Source organism: Cuculus canorus, chromosome Z, assembly GCF_017976375.1.
Source record: "Cuculus canorus isolate bCucCan1 chromosome Z, bCucCan1.pri, whole genome shotgun sequence".
In the NCBI taxonomy this organism is placed as follows: Eukaryota; Metazoa; Chordata; class Aves; order Cuculiformes; family Cuculidae; genus Cuculus; species Cuculus canorus.
The window spans coordinates 17,622,582-17,648,586 of record NC_071441.1 but is presented as its reverse complement, the minus strand read 5'-3'; the positions used below and the strand labels follow the sequence as shown (position 1 = coordinate 17,648,586).

The 26,005-nt window shown below is 41.0% G+C and overlaps 1 protein-coding gene across 1 annotated transcript in view; it reads right to left on the bottom strand.

The window, feature by feature from the left end:
• The window catches only part of ANKDD1B (ankyrin repeat and death domain containing 1B), a 30,372-nt gene extending 4,367 nt beyond the window's left edge, over positions 1-26,005 (bottom strand). Inside the window, exons 1-12 of the mRNA XM_054054753.1 lie at positions 25,939-26,005; positions 21,097-21,200; positions 19,116-19,214; positions 16,993-17,091; positions 16,789-16,893; positions 14,722-14,820; positions 12,987-13,085; positions 11,094-11,192; positions 10,094-10,192; positions 8,420-8,518; positions 5,192-5,290; positions 2,399-2,494 (exon numbers count right to left, since the gene is read on the bottom strand). Coding sequence (XP_053910728.1) covers positions 2,399-2,494; positions 5,192-5,290; positions 8,420-8,518; positions 10,094-10,192; positions 11,094-11,192; positions 12,987-13,085; positions 14,722-14,820; positions 16,789-16,893; positions 16,993-17,091; positions 19,116-19,214; positions 21,097-21,200; positions 25,939-26,005 — 1,164 coding nt within the window. The remainder of the gene's footprint in view (positions 1-2,398; positions 2,495-5,191; positions 5,291-8,419; positions 8,519-10,093; positions 10,193-11,093; positions 11,193-12,986; positions 13,086-14,721; positions 14,821-16,788; positions 16,894-16,992; positions 17,092-19,115; positions 19,215-21,096; positions 21,201-25,938) is intronic.

Sequence of the window (26,005 nt, the reverse complement as noted above, 5' to 3'; positions counted from 1 at the left end):
TGACTTCATTTCTAATTCTCTTTTAAGCCAAAGGAACAGTAATGTACCTGGCAACTCCAGCTGAACTCATGGAGATCAAGTACACACAACACAGGGAGTTCATGGAGGTATTTTTCATGATAATTAATCTATATCTGCAATATACCAGCACAATGTCTTGCAACATTAAGTTAGATTTGTACATGCAGTGCTGGAATTACGTAGTAAAAGAGCAGCTAATTCACGTGCTGCACTCCCAGGAGCAGGATGCTTATACCACCCCAGGAGGCATTTGGCTAACCTGGTAAAACAACCATACCCTAGAGGGAAACAGGAATGAGATTGAAGTTGCACATTTGTGTGGCAGCTCAGCAAGGAGAGAGCAAGAGCTGACAGTCAAGAGAAGCCCTTTCACCAGTCCTTTTACCCCACTTTGCTAGCTCTGGTGCTCACTGAATTAGTTGCTCTACATAAATAAATTACGGTAACATGATGTATGTTTTATAGTGGATGCTACAAGAGATGTTTTTTACTGCCTCAGTAGAACGAGTCTGTGAATAAAAAATGTATTTGAGAGAGCTTCGGAATTTTAAACTGCATTGTCTCAAAGCCCAGCAAATGTAATCAATTCTTAGGAAACCCACAGCTCCAAACAAGAAACACCACAAACCAGTACCAGACTGATTTATGGAGCATTAACATGCCCTAAAATGAACCTTCACCATTCTACAAAATATCTCCCTTTCGTCAAGTGTGTAGGTATAGGGGGTTCTTTGTGGTTCATTGCTACAGCTGTCATTGATTAAAATAACTTTGATCTCAGAGTTTTAAATGGGCCCAAATAAGATCCTGTGATATGATGTCCTGAATTGACCTGTTTGGACTGGATATAACCTTAACAGAATCACAGAATGGTCAGGGTTGGAAGGGACCTCTGACGATCATTTAGTCCAACCCTTCTATGCTAAAGCAGGTTCACCTACAGCAGGTTGCACAGGAACACATCCAGGCAGGTTTTTTAATATCTCCAGAGAAGGAGACTCCGTAACCTCCTCGGGCAACCTGTTCCAGTGCTCCATCACCCTCACAGTAAGAAAATCGTCCCTCATATTCAAGTGGAACTTCTGCATTCCAGTTTGTGCCCATGGCCCCTTGTCCTGCTGCTGGGCACCACTGAGAAAAGTATGGCCCCGTCCTCTTGGCCCTCACCCTTTAGATATTTGTAAGCATTGATAAGGTCTCCTCTCAGTCTTCTCTTTTCCAGGCTAAACAGACTGAGTTCATTCAATCTATCCTCATAAGAGAGATGCTGCAGTCCCTTGATAATCTTTGTGGCCCTCTGCTGGACTCTCTCCAATAGCTCCTTTTCTTTCTCGAACAGGGGAGCCCAGAGCTGTATACAGTACTTCCAACAGAACCTCACTAGGGCAGAGTAAAGGGGGGAGATAACCTCCCTCAATCTGCTGGCCACACTCTTCTTAATGCACCCGAGAATACCATTGGCCTTCTTGGCTACGAGGGCACATTGCTGGCTGGCTCACAGCTCATTTGCTGCCCATCAGGACTCCCAGGTCCTTTTCCAAAGAGCTGCTTCCTAACTCATCAATCCCTAATCTGTATTGGTGCAGGTGGCTGTTCCTCCCAAGGAGCAGAGCCCTACACTTTCAAGGCATGTCTCTAGAATGTGCCTCAACATCATCCCAGCTCCAAATACTCCTGTGATTTTGAAATATACTAAGCTTAGCTTTTCTTGTTCAGACACTTAACCGCCTACTCCACACTGTGTACAGATTTGTAAGTGACTTGGGATATGTCAATGCAGGCTAAAATAATTGCCATCTGCACTTTAATACATCTGACTCTTAGCCTTTTAGGGGGGGTCACCACTAAGCAGCCTACATTTAAATAAAAACCAGGGAAGGAAGGTTAGAAATTCAAGCAGTCTGAGGTCAATCTAAGCCTCGTTCTTTCTGATTTCATTGACTGCATTTTATAATTAAGGCGTGTACAACAGAAGAGGGAGCTCCTGCACAGGAAGCTAAGCCCTTACAAGCAAAGGATTCGCAGACACCTGCACTCCTGCCTGTTTCAAGCACAGATTTTCCTGTACCAAAAAATGGATCGATGTGGATTCAGGTCATCTCAGCCCTGATGCTGAAGGCACAGTTTGAATTTGGGTCAGAATCTCTCTCCACCCATTTATCTCTGTGTGATGCAGGAAAAAAATAAGATCTGCCTATGATTTTACAGCTAGTCAGAGATAAAACCTGAATGGGGCAAAGATCTTCCCATTCCCTCAATTTATCAAGGCCACTCTTGCAACCTGCCAAAAGGAACCACCTCAGGCAAAAGGCACTTCAAGATCAGAATCAGCTTTTTCCTTATGGTTTTCCTCAGTGTAACAGAAGATGTGTCTTACCTGGTTTGTGGCATAATATCTTTCTGCTTTAATAATCATATCTACAATAAGGGTGTGATTGCTCCTTGATGCCACAGCTAGCGCAGTTTTTCCATGCTGAAAGCAGAAACAGTGAATCAGAGCCTTATCTCACATATACAAGGCGTATTTCATAGAAGAAACGTAGGAGCTTCGTTTACAGAGCCCATCCCTTTTTTAAAGAAAATGTATTACTGCAATTTTATGGCTTCAGGGTAGCTACAATCAAAGTTCTATGCTTTGCATGAGCTGTATCCCCTCAGCCCACAGGTGGTAATTTTTTTTTCCCCCCACTGAACTCCCCCTAAAGAGTTTCTGAGTGAGGTGCAGATCCTTTCAGAAGCCTCCTGCACTCAGACTTCTCTGTAATTCATACCAGCTTGTGCTCTCCAGTCACTGCTTCTGAGCTCATGCAAGCCCAGGCTTCCACAGACTGAAAACTACCACAAACACGGTTCATTCCCATTTTATGGTTAAACTGGCATTTCAAATGGATAGGCTGGCAAAGTTGGAAACCCACAACCTTAAGGGCAAACCTGTGTCTTGTTTTGGATGGTAAGAGAAGCTGGCTCACAGAATGAAAAGAGGGTTTGGGAGAGTGACTTTCTCATGACAAATGAAGTGAGAGTGTTAGTGGCCACTGAAGTTATATTTCATGGGTTGTTGAGGCAGTCAAAGGAATTAAAAGCCATTGCTTTAATTCCGGCTGCAGAGGATTGCTCCATCTATGTGAACTCATCTTCCCTATCAGCACTTTCATCTAAAGGCATCTGAAGTAGGTCTACAGGGTTTTCTCTCAAATTATCTATTTTTAGCTAATTTGCACTGAGTGTGCCTGCCTCAAATTTAAATATTCAGGGTATTCTCCACACATCAAGTGCTAGGCATTCTAGAAAATTAGGTCTAAAAGAAGGCAACCACTTAATGAGAAGGTTCAGTAGTTAAATTATAAGGCATTTCAACTCTCCAGCTATTATAAAGTTCCCTAACACTTTTCAAGTTCTAGCTCCTCCCTTTGCTCTAGGTCATTCTAATAGGTCTGGTTTTAGAAAAGCATCACATTGGAAGCTAATGCATTTACACTGCGTAAAGTCTTTGTAGCATACACATACTTTGTATGTGAAGAGTCCAGAGACCACAAGAACTTCTTGAGTCCCCACCTCTGGAAAGGTGCTCTACATTTCACAGAGAGATGGAGGGGTTGGGGGAAATGGGGTGTTTCTGGCCTTCTGTGCTAGCGAGACACCACTGGCAATCTGCATGTACAAGTAGCACAGCAGTTTTGTACAAGGGAAGCACTCTCTGCATTATCAATCACACCAATGGCAAATATATTCGCAGATAGAAGGCAGAACTCCCAGGACAGCTTGCCTGAGCTATAACAGCTTGTAGATGCATGACATGCTCTGGAGACAGAGGAACCTTGCTGCCAGGGGACACATGCCAGGAAAACACTGTGCAATCAAAGCGGGCTCCCCTTTTCCTGCAGTAAGGAGAGGAACATTTTTGGCATCTCAGCACCAGTTCAATTCAAGAGGGCTGAATTTGCAAATGTTCCCAGCTGTAGCGTGGCCTTTGAGGTTATCCAGCAAACAGGCAAGGGAAAAGCTACTCCAAGAAAAAAAATCAATGCAGAAAGGTGACAGAACTTTTGTTGGCTCGGAGCCATATCCTTGCCATAGTCTCATAACGTGCCCTGAACTCTGTCAACACTGCTGTAATACCAGGGCCTTACCCAGCCCAAAGGCTTCCAGATGCTTAAGGTCAAAAGCAGGAAATAAGAAATAATTTTCTGTGTGTGCCCTTGGAATATGAATAGGTAGAGACAGCTTTTGAATGGCTAAGGTGCTGTCTAACATGGACAGTATTTCATTCTGGGTTAGGCTGGATAAGAACTGCAGCACTCTGGCTACTGTAGGTACATCCCTGAATGCAAAGGCTCAACTGCAGCATCTAACTTCAGCTTTCTGTAGTACATCAACTACATCACTCACAGTCTGATCTCCCAGCCTCATATCAGGCCAGCAGAAAAAGAGATTATTTTAGTCCATAAAGCTTTACTCCTCATCAAGACAGTTTTCTGTATTAAAATTACTTTTTTAAATTACTAAAGAGCTAGATTTTGCTCATGATAAACATCAAATCTATCAATGCAGAAAATTAATGTAGTGATAACAGTATAAAACGTGAAGATTAGTCTTGCACTAATGTAGCAAAATTTATTAAAATTGGATTTGGTGCCCTCTCCTTTCAAAAGCACTTCCCCAGAGACTCTTTGCTTTGGTACTTTTGCCAGTCATTGCCATTCTTGCCTCAGTCTTTCCAGGCTGAACATCAGCAACAGGGTCTAAACACTGAACGGATCTGGGATGGCTTCTCAGGGATACGGCACCATAAGGATGCTAAAGGGCAAATTCACCATCGCTGCAATTAGTGAAGCTGACAGTACCTGTGCCTCTCCTGGCAATCAACCTGCCTGTGAGCACGCCGTTAAAACAGCCACAGGCTGCTTCCTACTCTGTAATCCTAGTCGGTTTTTTTTCATCAGAGGTATCTGACAGCAGAGTTTACCCTTCAAACTTCAGAATTTGGAAGTTGTACAGCTCTTCACTAAATCATTTCAGATCTCTGCAAGCAGCAGGTACAGCAATATTAACAGGAGACTTCCTTTGTAACAACCAACAGTTAGCCTTACCTCGGAAGGACAACTGGCAATAAGTGCTTCCTGCATCTCTGGGAAGAAGGTTATATATATCAGTCAGGAATATCATTTACCTTATCCAAAGTCTTGAGATCGCAGCCTGCCTTCAGCAGCACTTCCACCAGCTCCACATTGCCAAGATCAGCAGCCAGATGTAGAGGGGTTTCCTGCCTCTGGAATTAATGACACCAAACAAATACAATAAGCCAAACTCACAGAGTGTTCACAACCTGAATCTAAAGAAGATTCATAAGGAGATGGCCTTGGCTAGAAAACACTGAACAGAATGAAATCATTAACTTTTGAGTGATCTAACTGCCAGTTTTGTTTTAGGCAAAAAACAGCATCTGGGATTTCTGCAGGAGAACCAAGCAGAAGTTCCAGCTGGCTCGGGAAGAAAGTTGCTGTTGTGCCCCTCTAAAGTACTATAACCTAACTAGCTCTCTCTCTTCCCTCTTAAAACAAGGTGTTTTGGACAGAGTGTTTCATATGACTGCCTACCTCCACCTATACTGTCCTCTTGAGTAACCTTTTACCTGCCAAAATTTATGCAAAGACAACTGGACATCCATAATTTTCAACAGTGCACTGTGCCACAGCGCACAACAGGATTTGTTAGACAGCCCTGCCACTAAACAATGATATGAAGCAGAAGTCTACCTGCTTGATAAGGAGTTCAGTAAACTTTAAACCACAGGCACACACGCACAAAAATAAAAAAACTTGGAGGGAAAAAATCAGCGTTTAACAAAACCAAGACATTAAAACAAAATACAGCTAGAGAGGCATTCAGCTTCAAGTCCAATCTTTGGGCCTGAAAAGTGGGTTATGTACTCCTCACAGAGCTGCGTGTACTGCAAATGAAACCTATTTATTTATTCTTCTACAGAAAATTAGTATAAGAAATTCCAGACAGCTATAGGTGTAGATCAGCGGCAAATAAGATATGCAGTACATGGAGGCCCTGCATATCTGGACACGTCCCTTAGCCTGATTCACATGACAGCTTCAGGTGAAGGTTTTGTGCCTATACTTGTCTGATGTTACACGTAGGTCTGTCAGAGAACTTTTTGGCCTTTAGGTCTTAACTTATACAGAGCCAAACACCAAGACCTTACATACCAAGAAACACCAATCTCAGGTTCCACATTAGAATCTCTCGTCAGGTTTTTCGGGAAAAACACACTAGGATCACATGACCTCACAAATTTCCCCCAACAATGCATCCTGCTTTCTTTTCAGCAATAGTTTAGAGATATGTACATAGCTATTGTATTTAACTACAGACATGTTAAAGTGCAAAACATTTCTAAAAGATGTGTACAAGAAGTTTACAAAACTCTTTATTTTACATGACAGAAGAGCTTATCGTCGTACTTGACTCCAGCCACAAATGACAGCCTCTGCCTTCGACAAAAATGTGTATAAATTTATCTTCAGCAACAAAATAATCGATGTGAAGGGGCAAACTACAGATTTCTTGAAGTCTAGCCCTTGTTACTATCATGGGGCACATCCTCACCTGTCATGTGGGAGACCAGAGTGCACTTCCCCAACAGGAAGCCAGAGCGGCCAATGTGGGACTCAACAGACCTGCTGTGACAATGTTTCTTCAGCTGAGATGTAGGGTAAATGAGGAGAGGGAAGAAAGGTTCTCCTTGAAGGGCCACAGCTGGCAGGCTGCTCTATACACAGTTTATGCCTCAACATCTGCCCAGTCTATTCTGATGCCAGCTGCTGTGCTTCCTTACCTTCCCAGCACCTGAGCAACCAGGTAGCAATTTGCTCACCTTGCTGATGAATGAATATTTGCTGCTTATCTCATAAGTCGTTCAGGGATAGTCACCAGGTAATTGCACCTCTTTTGTCAATCCTGTCTCTCCCCTATCCTGTCCTGCTGCAGGCCAAGTCCCTCTTCTGACTCTTCCTCCTTCTGCTTCTCAGCAGAAGCTGCTGCTCCTCTTACTAACCAAGTCAAAACCTGCTTCTAACATTTCTTCTTGAGTACAGCAGTGACTATTACACTTGAGGTCTGGGTCTCTGGTTAAGCCACTGTTTGTGCCCTCAGACTGAGTGATCCTAGCAGAAAACCTTCTCAACATCTCTTTGTGTGCTCCTTGATCAGCATACTCTCTTTCTCTTTTGAAGGCACTGGATGGCAGCTTAGTAGGCACAGGCTGGGCACCAACACAGCATTAGGAGTCACAATGTTTCATTGGAGCAGGTAAGGCATCTCTCCACAGCAAAAAAAAGGGAAAATGTATAATTGCTGATTTTCTCCATGAGATGGTTCACAGAGTACCCATATAGCAACAAAGTAGGGCCCAAAAAAGACAGATTAAGCTCAAGGCCAGTGGTTTCCTCATGGCTCTTCCAGGCAAAGAAAAACAAAATGATACACAGCATAGCAAAAGCTGAAAATAGTCATTAACAATTATAGGAGGTTTTGTACAGTATAAAAGGTATCAAGCAAGCATTTGATCAAAGATCAAATTAAGTACGTCAGTGTGCATCTCATGGCCTTCCACAGACGTGAGTATCCAGTATGTCAAACAATTAGCAGTGGTAGGGGGTTCTACAGCAAACAGAAGCCAAACAATCCTGGTGTAGGTGGGGAAAACAGATGCTGACATCCCTGGGTTGGCCTGAATTACCAAAATTTCAGTTTACAGCTCAACACTCTCACTGATTGTACCACAGAGACTTATGACTTCATCACTCAAAGTGACGCTTTATAGTGAGGAGCATCACTTTGGTCAGCTCTGTTCATCTGCTTGGTTGTGTTCCCTGTGCACTCCTGGTCTATTCGCTGGATGGGTAGAGTGAAAAACAGAAAAAGCCTTGGTTCTGCTCAGACATTGTTCTTAACAGCCAAAACACTGGTGCCTTACCAGCACTATTTTGGTCACAAATCTAAAACACTGCACCACAGGGACAGCTATGAAAAAAATTAACTCCATTCCAGCTAAGTGACACTGCCCTGGGTTTCCTTCTGAGATCAATACCACTGTGACATTTTTATCATTTATTATGTCTGAATTGTTACACTCGAACAATAAATGAATCCAAATATTTTCTGAGTATATAGCAGTTTGCTCTCTTTATCTTGCACAAACAATACTAGAACTGCATGTACCAGTGAATAATAAGTATGCACATGCACAGAAAGATAAGGAGAGAACTGCTTTTCCTTCCTATTCCCTTGCAACCTGCGCTCATAAGGAAAAAAATATTATTCCAAGCAAAATCCATATAATCTCCTCTTTACCAGTGAAGTTATGCAAATTCCCAGTTTTTCTTACATGATTTAAGGAGTTTATATCATGATTGGCATCCAAGAGGCTTTTCACTACTGGTAGATGATTACTGATGACTGCTAAATGAAGAGGAGAATTCTTCTGCTGTGGAGGGAAGATAATAAACTATTATACTTCGGTATGTTATTAGAAGTTCATTCAAACAAGAAAGAGGTTCTTATTAAAATTCACCCCTTGCAAAGGTGATATGGTCTAGCAGAGATTCAAGACTGCAGAAAACACACCCTGAAGTTAACATTTTGCCACAAACAGCAACCCGTTAGTGCTCCCTGGAACACCTACAACAGCAGGTAAACATATACAGCTGAGAAACCAGGAAACGTTAAGTGCATGGGCTGTGTATCAGTGTGTTACCACATAGGAACGTAACAAAGCAGCCCTCATATATTCATACGTGGAATGTGGTGCTACCCTTTGCCAACAATAGAGTGAAAGGTAATGTTTCTGTTCCCTCAGAAAATTGGCTTTCCCCTTAGTTGAATATGCTGGAGAGAGATTAATTGCGTATTGGGCAAATAGGTGTCAAAATCTACTTTCCAGGAATAAACTGTTGTCGCATATTGCTGCTGAAAATATTCTTCATACTGAACAGACTTGCTGTGATATTTATAAAAGCAAACTACAGCCAGAAAGAAACTTAAGGTTTTTGTATTTGAGTGATTACTCATGAAGACAACTGGGGCACAGGTCCAACACCAGTCACAATCCAGCCATTAGACTGGCATGATCACTTCTCATGTTGAACGTGTGACTCATCAGATTCTTGCAGCTAAAAAGCAGCTAAAAAATAATTCCATCAGTGCCAGACACCAGTGCCAGACATCAGTTCATTCGTGTCTTTATAAACTGCAGCCATTTCTTCAGGACTACAGAAAAAAAAAGCATGCCTCCACGCAACGCTGCACTGGAAATGTTTTCAAATATCAAGTTACAATTTTATGAGCTGCTGTTGCTGCAGAACGTCAATGAGAACAAGGAGCACAATATTGGCCCGATCTTTAAAATAAGTCATTTAAAGGATATCATAAACCGTTCTTCTCTGACAACATTATGCAACAGGCTAGTGATCATGGCTGATAAATCACGCAGCCCAGATTATATTTCCACCCTGTACTGCAGAAGTGGAAAATAACTTCCTACCCACAGAAAATCTCAGATGTAACAAAAGCTGTAATATCTACATGGAGACAGGATTTAAATACTACGACTATCTCTTTCTTTGTAAACTCCAAAGAATGTTGGTGTGCAGGTTTTGGAGGCATATGCTTTGAGTACAGGAGGTGAAAGATAAACCTTTCAGTTATCTTTATTCAAAATCATATACATTTTTTAACTCTTTGCCTGTGATAAGATGACGTGACACACTGGGATACCTGCATTATTGCTGCTTAGTTCAAGCAGAGTGCTTTTCTAATCTTCTCATAATTCCCAGTCCTTGGTTTAGCCTGCCATCTTCTACCCTGCACTGCACTGCACCAGCCTGTCCAGGCACTGAGCGGGTTTGTACAACATACTGTTAACCAACATTCATAAACCACATAATAACATGTACAGCAAAAACAAAAAGTCAGTCTCATTCAGCTGTCTCTATTCCCAAGTAAGGCCATAAAAGATAGGACATGCTGAACAACCGTAAGAATTACACTGATATATATTTACCTCGGGTTTAGGGACCAGGTCAATATTCTTACCAATAAGAAAAGTGACCAAGGATAGATGTCTATTCTGAATTGCAGCCTGCAAAGCACTGCTGTTGTTCTGAAAGAAATGGTACAGACAGCAAAAGTTTAAGTTTTTTGTTGCTGGAAAAAATGCACTAAAGAGAGCTATCAATACCAGATAATCTTTCATTTAAATTGGTGCTATTATCCCCTACACAAAAAAACCCTTCCATTTGATAAAATGATATAAAATAAAGTGGATCAGCAGCCAGTGTTTTTGTAAATGCTGAAGGAACTTCCCATTTTTACTATATAAGAACAAATATGCTAAAACCACCAGTACTTGACAGTCCTTTTCAGGCTTTCCTCAGAAAGAGATAAATCAGCATTGTCAGCTACCCTGCATTTTGTAATGACAAAGCCAACACGTCTCCCAGTCTGTTAGTTGAGTTCGACCTTTAACAAGCAAGTACAACCACATTAACAAACTTTTAAAAATAAATCAATAGAAATTTTTCACTTAATAATTCTGCTAAGACAAACAAGCTCTCAGCCTGCTGGAATCATAAGCTCCTTGCAGCAGGCAAGACAAAACTATTCAACAGATATGAGCAGGACTGGAGTCCAGGAAGCAGATGTGGAGAACAAGTTTGTCATCGTTTCAGTCACATAGGCTGCCAAAAAGGAGGACTTTCAGTTATCCTCTTTGGTTACATTTCCTAGTCATATGTTTTACTGTCAGATATACAGTAAATAAAAAGGCTCCACCACAGTACTCTGTCAAATAAATCTATGCTATATTTCCCCAAATCAGTTTTATTTTGTTACCAATCCCTACAATCCTAATTCTACTTTTTTATTAAGTTATACTTTTACCATTTCATAAAAATAAGCAGAGCACATACATTGTTGGCACACATAGAAAAGAGAGGATAAGGTCCTTCCCACAGCCCAGGGTGTCCCAGTTCCTATGTGTTAGAAGGATACTGTGTACATACTTGAGTTAAAACATTGATGTCACTCCCTGCTTCCAGTAAGAGTTCAGCACATTTTTCATGACCACTTTCAACAGACAAGTAAAATGGAGTTTCTCCATTCTAGACGAAAAGGAAGAAAATGTCTGTCCCAATTTAAGCCACATGACTATAAGGGTGCAACACAAAACAGGTCAGCTCATTCAGACTCATCCAGCTCAGTAGAAAAGGGGAGATCATCACATGAGAACACAACCTGAATGCTCCCAAACTAACACTTAAATGAAATGGCAGTTCACCAGTGCTTAAGTGACAGATGACATTTATGTGGACAGATGCATAGTAATGTTTACAATACAGATAACTACTTAATAAACATTAATAGTGCTCTTTTCAAAGAGGATTGCTAGCAACAGGCACAGAAACAAAGATGGTGGGTAGCAACTTCTGCCATTTAACACGAGGCAACACCATGCCTGGTGTTTGCATCCTAGCAAATACCATACATACAAATTTCTGTCAGTCCTTTTCTGTCAATGCCAGTTATAAGGAGCACTTTGAGCAGAAGTAATCCTGTTACACGTTTTTTTCAAGTCTTCTCAACCGAAAAAGGTCTCCATGTCTCCACAGCAAGTCTCTAAAATAAGTTACATCAACTGCACAATGATCTAATACCTGCTTCTCAAGTCCTAACATACACAAAGGTTTACTGAAAGTTATTCTAGAGTTTCAGCATTCAAAGATTCATCAACAAATCCTGTTTCTTCTCTACGTAAACTCCTGCCACCATTATTCCTGAAAATATAAAGGTATTTTAGTGCTTTCCTCATGATAGGGAAAGAAAGTTCTGTTTATCTACAGACCAGAACACCTCCAGCTGGACAGGAAGGTCACACCGTTAGCCGTGGAAAGGCAGGGGCACAGCAGTACAAACTTGTGTGCAGTAGCAACATCAATAGACAAAGCTCGGAAAGATGAGGGCTTCATATTTCAAAGGGGCTCATGTGCCTCACGCTTCCATAGTTGGAAATAACAGACAAGTTGGATAAAAGAGACTCCTTGATGCATAAATCTGTTGCTGATTAAGGAAGAGTAGGGTCTTGCATAGGAGCAGGTGTCCCTTACTCATTTTGCGCACTGGGCCAGCAGAAAAGACCGTCAAACACACAGCAGTTTCCTGCAATGTGCATGTCAGCTCACAACAAAGCAGATTAGCTTGTCCTGTTCATTCCAGCAGCCTTGCAGAAGCAGAAGACATAAGGACTTTCCAAAGCAGGAACACTGAGTTGAGTAGTTAGTATGCATTTTGTTTCTCCATCCCTACTTCAAGCTTTAAAATAAAGCTCATGAGCGCATCAACTCAAGCAATACAATCTTCACAGCCAATATGGAATTTATGAATGTGCTGGATGAGCTCACTAACTTAAGAAATAAAAAGTGGGTGGGCAGTGTGTGCAGCTAATTTAGTGCAGTTAATTGAGATAACAACATACAAATCTGACACCTCTTTGCTGAGGTGCCTGCAACGGTAGTATGCATGTTGAACTGGCTCAGTGAACAGCCTGAAAAGCACCAGAACTGGTGGAATGAACGAAATCACATGGCCAGAAATGTTGGAGGACAGTAAGCAAGGTAGAGGTTAAACCCTCTTCTGTTTCTTTCTACCAATAGTTATGCAAGGGCATGCCGAGATGGAGGGGAGGTCATTCTGTGAGGAACACAGGGAGAAACATTGAAGGAGTTAACGGATCTGAATTAATTGGAGAAGGGACAATGAAACAGCATGTGAAGGTACTAGAAAAGCAGCAGGACTAATGAAGTCTACTCAGTGCAATCTCTATTGCTTTAAAATATTATTTTTTAGTTGATTTTTCAAATTTCTAACTTTACCTCTTTCAGTAATTTTTGTGTCCTTACCTGATTGAGGTCATTTACTTCCTCCCACTGATCAAGCAGAATTTCTACAACTTTGCTGTGACCATTTTTGGCTGCTAGATGTAATGCTGTGTTTCCCTCCTTGAAATTAAAATGTCAAATAAGGTATTTTAAAACCCAGAATAATGCCAAAACATTAAGTAGAAAACCCATACAGTTAGACACAAAGCCTTTGGTCTTTCCATTTCTCTTTCACATACAAGAAGAAAGAGACAGATCAACACAGTATTTTCTAAGATTCGGACTAATCCAAAAGGAACTTTTTCCTTGGTCTAGCTGGTTGTCTCATATTCTGAAAACTGATGGGTATTAGCAATGGAAAAAAAAGACATAAAAATTCTAACTCCTAATGACTGAATCAGAGGAAAACTTGTTCTTACAAGAATGGGGACATCAAGTCCCCAAAAGCACTGATTTAAAGATAACGGCCTAAATCTAGGTAAGTATGTAAAACCTTGTAGTGGCTTTTGATGCCAGCGTTACAGTCTCCAGTCCTCTTCACCATCAGTACAATTCCTCACTAGCTAATTAAGAAAAAAACCAGCACGCCAGCAAGAAAACGAAAACAAAGATCAAGCTGGGTGATTATGAGGAAGAACAGCAGCTTTTGAACTAAGAGACAACGCTGGCAGAAGAACAAGTGTAAAACCCGCTGGAAACAATGTGAAGCTGGCATTAGGAGAAGGATCCTAACCCTCAGAGAAATTAGGGTCCAGAACAGCTTTTCAAACAGAGCACTGTGGAGGTGCTCTGGTTCTCTGTATAGAAATACATTTTAGGAAAAGGTATGTTTGGTTACAGTATGATTACAGATGGTTACAGTATGATTGCTTTCAGTGACCCGTGAGATGAGTTGCTGTCCTGGCCTCCTACCTACTTACTCTTCAGGATCACAGCACTCACTTTATACTTTCAGCCCACTAGATGCCTTGGAAAACACTGTTATTTAACTGCTGCTGATAAACAACTCAGCACATCAGAGCTCCCTGTTGCACTGAAAATTTTAAGGTACCACCAGAATACAAAAAATAATAAAAAGTATAACTTTCTGCGGGCTCCCCCACATTGTTCTTTAAATGCTTCATCTCATCATTTTACAATTTTTAATGTATTTACTCTTGCAGTGCCTCAAACACAGAGAAACACTGACATGGCCACTCCACAATCACTAAAGTAAGGAGTAAGGATATTTAAGAGCAGACTTTGAACATTATTTAGACACCTTAAAATGCACAGTCAAAAGCATATTCAAACAGACTGAAGTGTCTAGGCACTTCTTAAAAAATCCCTTGGGTGTTTATTTGTATTTGGAAGTATTTAAACCACTTAAAAAATTAGTCATGCAAGATTTAGCAGTGGTGCAGACACTGCCAAGCAGAGCGAAAAACTGGGAAATATTCTCCTGACATAGAGTCTGGCACCTTAATCACCAGACCTTCCCACTTCTCCCAACAGACAGCATATGCTAGCCTTGCTTTACATGAATTATTAATCCATACGGAAAAGTCTCTTGGCAATAAGACCAGAATTTCCAATGTCCTCCCTTAATTACTGAAAAATCATCATCCTTCTTTATTTGTTGATCCTAAGTATTACTGCCAGCACTGTGACATCTGCACTGCATATTCAGGGTTTGGTTATCAGCAACCGTACTGAAACAAAGTAAGCTTTCACAAGCACATTTTAAGTTACACTTCTGTGGAAAAGAAACCTTTACCTTATCTTTTTCCGATGTAAACAGCTTCAGATTTATCAAATTGTTTATCATGTCAACATGGCCTTTTTCAGACGCCAGAAGAAATGGCTTTTTGCCTTTCTAGAAAACAATATGCAAAGAAACACAGTGTTATTGAAAGTAAATATATTTTGTTTCCAATTGCCAGATACATGGCATGTATATGTGTATATATATTCCGCATAAAAATGTATCTACAGTATGACTATGTAAATCAACAAAAAAGCTGATATATACAAGAATAAGAATTTTAAAAGGATGCAATATTTGCATAGTGTTAAAAAGCAAATCGTACATCTTGCATAACCTGAAAAAAAAACCTTGAAAACCATTTATAAATGGTAATGCCATAGAAAATGTGCTCAAAATATTTCATTCTTAGTTCTTCTCAACGTGGAACTATTTATCAAAAAAACTATTTCATTAAAAGTCTGAGGATGCTCAGGCAGTAAAGAAGTTGCAAAATTGGTTCTCATGGCATAATTTGTTTGATCTGAAACCTTCAAGCAAAGGCCACAACTGTATCTCAGCATTTTCATGCAGAAGGCCCCAATTCAGTGCTGGGGCAGGGAGGTTGTTGAAGATTAAACTGACAGAAACTTTTAAACTATTTGTGACTCAACCACAGAAAGTTATCGTGACGTAAACCAATATCACTGGTCAGACAGTGAGACCGTCTATCTGATTAGTTACATGGCCTCAATAACTGGTAGTGGAGTAAATTAAATGTCTAAGAAAAAAAAATGCAAGGAACGAGCAGGTAATTAGGAAATAACCTCAACATAAAGAAGATTATTCTTTACCTTTCCTTTCCCTAGAACTAAACCACAAAGGTTTGGTTTGTTACATTACCACTGTTCAGTCAGCCTTGTTACATGTGGAAAGCACTCAGAGTTCTGCACCACTGGGTCAATAGAATTCAAGACTCAAGAAAGAAAAAAAAGAGGCAGAGGAAAAGAGTAAGAAAGAAGGAGCACTGGTGGAGAAGGAAACCGCTGTGGACTGACTCCAAACTCCTCTGCTTCCCATCACCTCGCTGATGGGACTGAGCACCACATGCGGAAAAAGCAAAGTGTCACAGTTCAGCCCAGACTGAATGACAGCTAAAACCTGAGCAGTTGTTCTCAATTCCCTCCTGCTCTCCCCAGGGAAAGCAAAATGAGGAAAAAACCCAGTTGCAGGCATGAAACTAAAACAGTTTTGATGAAATAATAATAATAATGAAGAAAATATTATTAATAAGAAAATAATAAAATATACTCAAATATACAAAATTGCTGTCCTACCCCAATGAATACATAACCACAGAGGCTGCAGAGCAGACCCAGGAAAAAGGTCCTGGGCTGGGCTCAGGATGGAGCCAGGCTCAGGAACTGGATTCAGGAACACATGGATCCTGGATCAGGGGCAAAAAGATATACGAGGTCCTCACTGTACGTACGCTGTTGAAGAAGAGCCAGTGACCCTCATGATACATCAGTTTTATATTGAGTATAACGTGTGTGGGATGGAATACTCTGTTGGTTAGCTTAGGGTCATCTTTCCTGCCCACTCCTCCCTGCAGGTGTGACCCTTTTTCTTCCCTTTCACTTAAGGCATTCCACCGGCTCAAGGACAGCTTCGGTTTCTACAGGGCTAAGTATAAGCAGTGGCCTCTCTGCATACCAGTGTTAATGTTAACACTTCTAGAGAGAAATACTGCCTGAAAAATATGCAGTTAACTTTCAGAAAATGAAGTTACTTAGATAAGGCTTAGCTGAAAAGTTAAAAGAATGAATCTATTTTAGCTTAAAACAGAACACAAGGGGAACAGAGGAGGAGAGATTTCTGGAGTACAGCTGAGACAGGCAAAGAAGGAGGAAAGGTGTTTTCCCTAAGTGCTTGCCTGGCTGTTTGTCCTACTTATTTCTCAATACCCAAATCAGTAAGTAAGGCTTTATATAACTGAAAATAAATTAAAATTCATTGAACTTCCCCAAGTCAGATTGCTTTTCCCACAACAGATGCCACATGACACCAAAGAAATAAACAGAAAGAAACATACAGTACCTCATCAGGCTTGTTCAAGTCATTCAGATGAAGGTCTTGGATGAAATAATCAACTATTTTAACACTGTTGTTCTGAGCTGCAAAGTGCAGGACATTCATTCCTTCCTGAAAAAAAACCAACCAGAAACAACTCTGTAAGAACAAGTTCAAATTTTTTGCAACATAAATATATTTAGAGTTAGTAAAAATTTGTCATCAACAAACCTCATTCTTAGCCTTTTGGTCAGCACCTGCTTTAACTAATTTTCGCATTATATCCAGATTTCCAGACCAAGCTGCCAGATGAATCACTGTCAGGCCATGCTTCAAATAAAATGAAAAAGGTAGAAATTACCACCAAAATATGTCATGTCAATTTTCTTCAAATCTTTTTTTATGAATTCAGTGTATGAGTGATTTCAGTGTATGTATTCAGTGTATGAGCTCTGCAGGCTCTTAGAAAATGAGTATTAAGACCTGGCAGTGGAGTGGAACTAATCTCACTCAAATTAAGCTAAATGTCATGCACCAAGACCTAAATAAATGTTCATGCTGTGCCTTTTCTTGACAGAAGGTCTGGCATCTCTAGAGGACTGATGCCATTTTAAGATGAGGGGATTAAATACTACCTGGAAATTATTCCCTCTCTGCAGAAACAGTGCAGATAGTTAGCACTGGGTGTGGTGGATGACATTTCAGGTGATGATGTGTAATGACTAGCTTTTCATGAGCCACCATAATTTTCCAGCTAGCCTTCTTTCTAAGGTTCTCTTTTCTCCTCTCAAATTATCTAAAAAGCTCTTCTCTTCCAGGCAAAAAATAAATCCACAACTCTATTGTTTACTTTTAGAGCCCAAAGGAATACAGGTCAGGAACTTCCAGCTAGCATCTCTCTCCTATCTTGGCCACATATCACGATTTGTGTGCACTGTGTCCAGCTGCAGCATCATAAATGCTCATGGTGCTGAGGGCTGTGTAAACAAAAGACATTTTTACTCCACGATAAGTGTTCCTGGTCTAAGAGATGGAGTCAGAGGAACCTAAAGGAAGCAAGAGGGATCAACGCACTGCCTTAGTCGTTATAACCTCTCCCCAGTTCCTCTTCTGTAAATGAGGAATAAAAAGCTTGATTCTCACTTCTAATGGAGAACAAGAACTGGTTTTATGCATGTTGGTATAACACTTCCGACAGCAGGATGCTTGCTGTGACAGGGACTTCAGGATATCTTCAGTGACTTCCCATCACAGTGCACCTCTGAGAGGAGTCTGCCTCTGTATTCCCTGTATTCTCCCCTTACGTAGCTGTAGACAGCCATAATGTCTCTTCCCTACCCCTTACAGTTCTTCTCCCAAGGCTGCACCGACCCAGCTCTCTCAGCACCTACTTATACACCATGTGCTCCAGTCCTAATTATCCTAGGGGCTCTGCACTGGACTTGCTCCAGTTTACCCATGTCTTTCCTGTATTGGAGTGCCGCAAACTGGGCACAGCAAGCAGAAACTGCAATGGAAAGAAGTGAAGGGCAATATGGAACATGCACCCGGTGTGCAGGCTAATAAAGAATAAAGGTGGGCTGGGGCAAAATTTGTGACTGTGGTTCAAAAGTCTGCCCTGAAAAGCCCTTTGAAAACAAAGCAGCTTTTCCCCTCCACTCTCCACAATCTGGAATTTGTCTTACATATAACTTAAATGCTGTCACATGTGGTGGATAAGGAGAAAGAAACAAAGAGGAAGAAAGTTAAATGATTCATGTATTTTCATTACTCATTTAACTGGAAAGCTGCTAGCTTAAATGGCCCATTTATTAACAACATACCATATCTTTGATTTTAATGTCTGAATCAAATCTGCACTGTAGATCACCATCTGGGCCAACGAAATCAGCCATACACTGCTAAACTATTCATGTCTTGGAGGCTGCAGAGTAGCTGACAGTTTTGCACTAAACTACTCATATAACAACGGAGGGGAAGAACACAAGGAGTTACTTTCTAAGCTCCTACTGATCCCCACAGCTAATTTTTACTTTCAATCATTGTTTTCATAGAAAGACCCCAATGATTAACACACTAATACCGCAGACTATACCACAATGTAGTTGCTTAAGTGGCTTCAACCTCCTCTGCACTCACTCAAAGTAAATATTCAACACAGTCAAGTCTCTGGGCAATATGTTTGTCCTCTAACAAGTTTTTTCATATAAATGTGTGCATTCTTAAGACAAACTGAACCATTTACAGCAAATCCTTAACTCTGCCAAATAAGGAGCATAACGCAAACACTGACTTTTAATTCTCCCTTTAGGTGGTCCTACATTGTGTGAATCAAAACATATAAACCAGTTTACCTGATCTGCCATATCAAGTCTGGCTTTGTGATGCAGAAGAAAATCCACCACTGACATATGACTTCTTGCAACAGCAAAATGTAACGCAGTGCGCTTCAGCTGAAATAAGCAAAACTTTGGTTGTCAAATCTGCAACATAGTTCCTTGCTTTCTGCAGGTGATCAGGTTTTCCGAATTCTCTGATTATTAGAATTTCTTAATATACATACATTTGTGTATTTTTCCTTCAAAAGCCACACTTGGTCTTCATCTGCATTTTTGCCCCCTTGGATAGAATTTTGGTATTGATATCAAAGATTTCTTGTAGAACCAGCGTGAGTTCTACGTAACATCATCCTTTCACAGAAATTCACTGAAACATCAAACTGGGATTAGGTAATCATATACTGCCTAGAGGAGATGTATGCTGAACAAGAAGTGTCCATGTTTACTATTTTATTATGTGGTTTGATTTGAAAAGCTGAGGACTAGATTTGCACAATTAGATTTGCTTTTGGTGTTCTCCTTGCTTTTGACTACATCTCTACAACGCATGATGAGAATACATCTTCTTTGCTTTTGGTGTTCTCCTTGCTTTTGACTACATCTCTACAACGCTTTTCCCTCCTTCACTATTAGTCACCTTCCCAGACAGAGTAATTACCTATGTAAATGGAAGCTTCCACCTTGCAGTGAGTAATTTTACACAAGTGAATAGGCTCGATGCTTATCAGGAAGATTGGATTAATTTTTCATAAAAGTAATTAATGTTGTGAAATTACAAGGGATTGGTTAGATTGAATTAAATTTTGGTGGAGAGAGCTTTGCTTCAGTTAAAGTGAACGTAACTTTAACATAATTCACTAAGAGTTTCTGCACAAGGATATATAAGTGATTTAACCGATTAACATTTAAAGTCAGTTTGGATTTGTTCTCTTATGTTTCTATGCAGATCAGCTGACTTATCCATATATAAGTTTAGATTTACAACTACAGGTGTTATAATCATATAAAGGCAGGATTTGTGATGTGCATTTATGCCAGAAAAAGCCTCTTACACAGAAATAGGTCTATCAGTAAAACTTACCTTTTGGCAGCCTCACTTATTTAGCTTGGGAGTACAGGGGCAGGAATGATCAACATGAACAAAAGAATGTTTTTGCCAGTAGAAGCTACATTCCCACTAGTAGAACTAATCAATGCACAACACCCACATGGATACGCTAGTAAATCTCTTACACTATAGATCTGATTTAAGCAGGACAGAATAAAGATTCAAACTACTGGACTGGAAAAATATATAATCTAATTTTGTGAATTCTGGTTAATCAGTAAGGAAGGAAGAATGTTTTAAAGTGACATTTTAGAATATTATTGATGGCAATGCTGTCATTTGTTCAAAAGATGTTTAGTCCAAAGAAATTTTAGTCTCCCTGTCTTTTCACAAACAAACCAAGGAATGCCCCTGCACTATCTCCTCAATTCCGTGGCAGGGAAAAATACAAGTGGGCATGGGAAGCAAGTTTTTTTAGAAACCTTTATTAAGTAAACATCAGGTGTTCATCGGCAGATGATCTACATGCAGCCTCTGAGGCAAACTGTTCTCCACAGCTCCCGGATTAACACCATGACCACCTCACTGCTGTTGAACTACCTTTCATGAGGAACATAACAATATACTTTGTTACTGCAAAGTATATATCCTCAGATTTTAGGTCTAGAATTGATGTCAGCATAAGAAATCCATCTTCACTTATCTAGAGTAAATATGGACTCTGATTTCAGCCTCAGAGATTGTGGTAGAATGGCTAAATGCAAAGACCTGTGAGCTGTGCTGCCCAAATCCTACTGTCTGTATTGGACAAGTGAAACATTTCTTGACCACGTTCTAGAAGGGACTCCCGCAGCTTCACCAACATTCAGCTGACATGCTGGAATTCAACTATGAAACCCTGAGGAGTCACATTTCAGGTCAGTGATTTGTCAGATGCTTCATACTCACATTATCTACAGCATTTATATCAACATTCTTTTTAAACAGCTTTTCCATGGTGTCCAAGTTGTTCATTTTAGCAGCATATTGAAATTCTCTCTCATCTGGCAATACTGTGGAAAAACATGATACAAAAAATTGTATTACTAAAAATACGAGCCATAATCAACTTAAGGGATGATGATACTGTTCTTTCTTTCTGATACTTGTCCTGAGTTCATATGGTATGAGAATCATTTGCTTCTTGTCATAGGAGTGTTCCAGGATTACTTTTTTCTCGTCTACAGACACCTGGCTGATGTTCCTAGTCTCTGCTTTTAAGTGCAAATAGAGGTAGATTTTTCACAGCATGGATTATCATTATTTGCATGGCTCACAGGAACAAGAGTTCACTTATGAAGCTCTTGCCATCTAAATGGGTCCAAAATTATTCTATAGGCATAGCAGTGAACAGTACAAACCACAGCACTTATTTCCTGTTCTTGGAAAAGTTGTTCTGCTTTGAAAAAGAAAACACTACCAAAAGAAATAAAAATGTATATCAGTATATGATACCAAATGTATATGGTATGACTCAACTGAAAATCAAACAAACCAACAAACAAACCGGGAGGTTTTTAAGAGGGCGGAGAGGGTGTACTTGAACTCAAACTTTGACCACAATCTGGAATTTGCTATTAAATTGGGACCTTTAGTGTCTCAAACAAAACTGAACATCTTTTTGGTCAACTAAAGTAGCTGCAGAATACATTTTAAACACTTAGTATTCTATAATACTGGAAAACAAAATTCCAGTGTCTGACAGCAGGTTTAGCTAACTTAGAGGTCAGAGTATTTCTCATGTTTCTACCTTAACATTTAATTAATCACATAGAAGAAATTAGTGTAGCAGTTAAATCAGTTGCAAAAATGTTAGTAGATATTTTTAATTTCCTAACATATCACACTGTAAAAGTTAATCACTTAGACACCTTCTGTCTAGAGTACTTTGGCCTGATAGCCATTTGTCCAATGATATCACCAAAGAGGACAGCACTCTCTGGTGAACTGAAGAAACTGCAGCAATTATCTGTTCCTTAGAGGCCTCTCATGCAAGTTCATTTTACTGCATTATGCCTAAGCCCATTAACGCCTAAAGAGAATATAGCTTGAGGCAGTATGACTGGAGAGCAGACTAAGGAAAATCAGTATAGTATTCACTTAATTGCAGTTTACATGTTACCCATGATTATAATCCCAGTGGTAATAGTTGCAGTTGTACCGTACAAAATGAGCTAGATATCAAACTGGACATCTGCAAAGCTGTTTCCAGTTTTCCTATTATATTATCTGAGTACATCAAACAACACATGCATCCTCCCTAAATTCTCTGAAAATCACAGTGTATTACTTGCTTGTTTTGCAACATGAGGCCAGAGTAAAACAAATAAAATGCGGTTGCAAATAAAAAATCATCTCTGGTGTCTTTGACTACGAGGGTAGCTGACAGCAAAACCAGCACTGTGCAGGGATTTCTGCAGAAGAAATGCCTCATTCATCGTTTTTCTAGTCTTCTCTCTACAGAAGCACCCAGCAGAGCTTTCCACTACCTTGACTTCCACTACCTTGACAAGTGAAAATTATATTTCTTCACTGTATCTGCATCAGCAAGGACATTTTGTTGTAATTCTGACAAAAAAAATAATAACTGATCTTTTCTCTTCTGTCCTGGAGTAATGAATTTGCTGTATGCTGTTAAAAAGAAGAACTTTTGCTCTCAGCAAGATGATTCTTAATCACCTCTTTCTCTTCTTACTTTTCAATTCAGGAGTTAAGAACGGTGGCAATTCAGACACACCACGGCACTGACCAGCTGCACAACCTTTTGCTGCCTTTGCAAAATGAATTTTTCATGCATGAAATTACAGGAGTATAGAGCTGTCAGACTACAGATTTATGGAAGCTTTTTGTCCAAGCTGGATTTGGCACTCCTTGCATTATTAGCCGCCACTCTATTTTCAGGTAACAGCAAGAATCTGTTATCTACTTGTGGTCTGATGGTTTTTTGGGGGGGTTGTTTTCTTTGGCTTCATACAAAATGCCTGGCTTATTGCCCCAGAGTTTATATAATAACTATGTAAATATATTTATAACTACAGAAGAGTTATCCTCTATTTTTCCATTGAGATAACTAGAAGTAATACTTTTATCAGTTGATTTCCTTTGCAGAGAGCCCTTTCTGTGGTATGCTGAACATCCCAACATTTCTCCTCTCTTGGAAGGGCAAAGAAGTAAAAAGATGCAGAAAAGTAGATGGCTGTGTTGACATAGAAACAGAAAAGTCTTCCCCAACACAAACGCAGGCTTTGAAGTACCTTCAATTTTTCTTGCCTCAAATTTACACCTTATTTCACTGGCCTCTATTCATCTTTCGGTAATACCACAAATAAGAATGAATTCCAATTAAGCAAAAAAGTGCACCAGAGGTTTCAGTACTCACAGGGAACAGAAATCTTCCCATTACTCCCTCCCCATTTTTAATTTCCCACTGTAGTATCCACAAGATGAAAACAGTAATTGTCTCAAAAAGCCCTTGGAAAAAAAACAGGAATTCTAATTGGTTGAAGAGTTCCAAGGAGGTAAGATACAAAAACAATAACAATATTTAGCAAGTTCGTACATGACACTAAGCTGGAAGAAAGGGTCAAATGACTTGAGGGTAGGGAGGCTCTGCAGAGAGATCTGGACAGGCTCAATCAAGGACTTCAACAAGGCCAAGTGCGGAGTCCTACCCCGTATAGTGCTACAGGCTTAGGGAGGAGTGTCTGGAAAGCTGCCTGGCAGAGAAGGACCTGGGGGTGTTGGTCAGCACCTGTCTGGATGTGAGCCAGCACTGTGCCCAGGTGGACAAGAAGGCCAAGGCATCTTGGTTTGTATCAGAAATCGTGTGGCCAGCAGGACCAGGGAAGTGATTGTGCCCCTGTACTCGGCATTGGTGAGGCCTCACCTCCAATCTTGTGTTCAGTTCTGGGCCCCCCACTACAAGAAAGACACTGAGGTCCTGGAGCGTGTCCAGAGAAGAGCAACGAAGCTGGTGAGGGGGCTGGAGAACAAGTCTTACGAGGGGCAGCTGAGGGAGCTGGGGTTGTTTAGCCTGGAGAAGAGGAGGCTGAGGGGAGACCTAATCTCCTTCTGCAACTACCTGAAAGGAGATTGCAGCAAGGTGGGAGTTGGTCTTTTCTCCCAAGTGACGGGATGAGAGGGAATGGCCTCATGCTGCACCAGGGGAGGTTCAGATTGGACATTAGGAAAAATTTCTTCACTGAAAGGGTTCCCAGGCACTGGACCAGGCTGCCCAGGGAGGTAATTGAGTCACCGTTCTAGGAGGTGTTTAATAACAGGTAGAGGAAGTGCTTAGGGATATAGTTTAGTAGTGGACAGGTACAGTTGGACTCAATGATCTCAAAGGTTTTTCCAACCTAGGGATTCTATGACTTAAACGACAACAAAGTTATTTGCACTGTATTGTTTCTAAAAATTAAATAGTATATTTAATTATTTGGTGACATTTTCAGTATTTTATCTATTTTTTTCTTGCTTGTTAGCAGAAATAAAGTAAGCAGAGCAAAGTAGGTATTTTGATTTGTCACAAGAATCTTTCTAAAATAACCGTTTGCCAATTCAAATAAGACAGGGGAAAAAACACCTATTGAGGCCGACACTGAGTCCAACATATTGAGTGATATTTTGTTCATTTCTTTTCTTTACCTGCCCTCTTTGCCAGCCTGGAAGCAGAATCCACAGCTCCTGGCTGTCATGCTGCAACCACAGGTCAGGGCTGTGGCAGAGTTTAACAATTACCACTCGGTTTTCACGATAACACATTTTCACTAATCATGGCCTGTGCCAGAGCAGGCTGCTCTCTCACAAACTGGTTTGCAGGATAAGAGCTGGAGATCTCATCACAGGGAGTTGTGGCCCTGGGGGGAAGGAGGCCAGGAGGTGACTGATTTCCACAGGACCCCAAAACAGTTGCCCGGATCGAATATGAAGCTGTTAGCAGGTGCTCAGCACCAGGGATCATAGAATCATAGAACAGTTTGGGTTGGAAGGAACCTTAAAGATCATCTAGTTCTAATTCCCCTGTGATGGGCAGGGAAACCTCCCACCAGATCAGACTGCCCAAGGCCCCATCCAGCCCAGCCTTGAACACCTCCAGGGATGGGGCATCCACAGCTTCCCTGGGCAACTTGTGCCAGAGCCTTACCACTCTCATGGTGAAGAAATTCCTCCTTGTGTCCAGTCTAAATTTGCCTCTCTCCAGTTTATACACATCACCCCAGTCCTATCACTACAAGCCTTTGAAGAAGTCCCTCCCCAGCTTTCTTGTAGCCCCTTCAGGTACTGGAAGATCCCTCTAAGGTGACCTTGGACTCTTCTCTTCTCCAGGCTGAACAACCCCAACTCTTCCAATCATTAGGTTGGAAAAGAGCTTTGAGATCATTGACTCCAATCATACCCGTCCGCTACTAAATCACATCCCCAAGCACCTCATCTACCCGCCTTTTAAACACCTCCAGGATGGTGACTCAACCACCTCCCTGGGCAGCCTGTTCCAGTGCTCAATAACCCTAATTCCCACAAACCCACTCGGACGTCTTCCGCAGCGAAGTTAAAGTAGGATGCAGGACCCATCCCTTGGAAGACAGATGTGCCAGACCCCAGCTCCTACTCCCACACCCACACGTCCTCAAGTATGCCTTTCAGTATGTATAAAGCAACCCCTGTTCCATCTACTCCTTTCCCCCCACTCCTGGCGTCCTTCGGTGGAGGCAGCAGGAGACCTGGGCCGCGACCACCGCCACCACTCACGGCCATCGCGGCTGCTCCCCGCGGCTCCCCGCTCCCCGTCCTGCAGCAGGCGGCTCAGAGCCTTCAT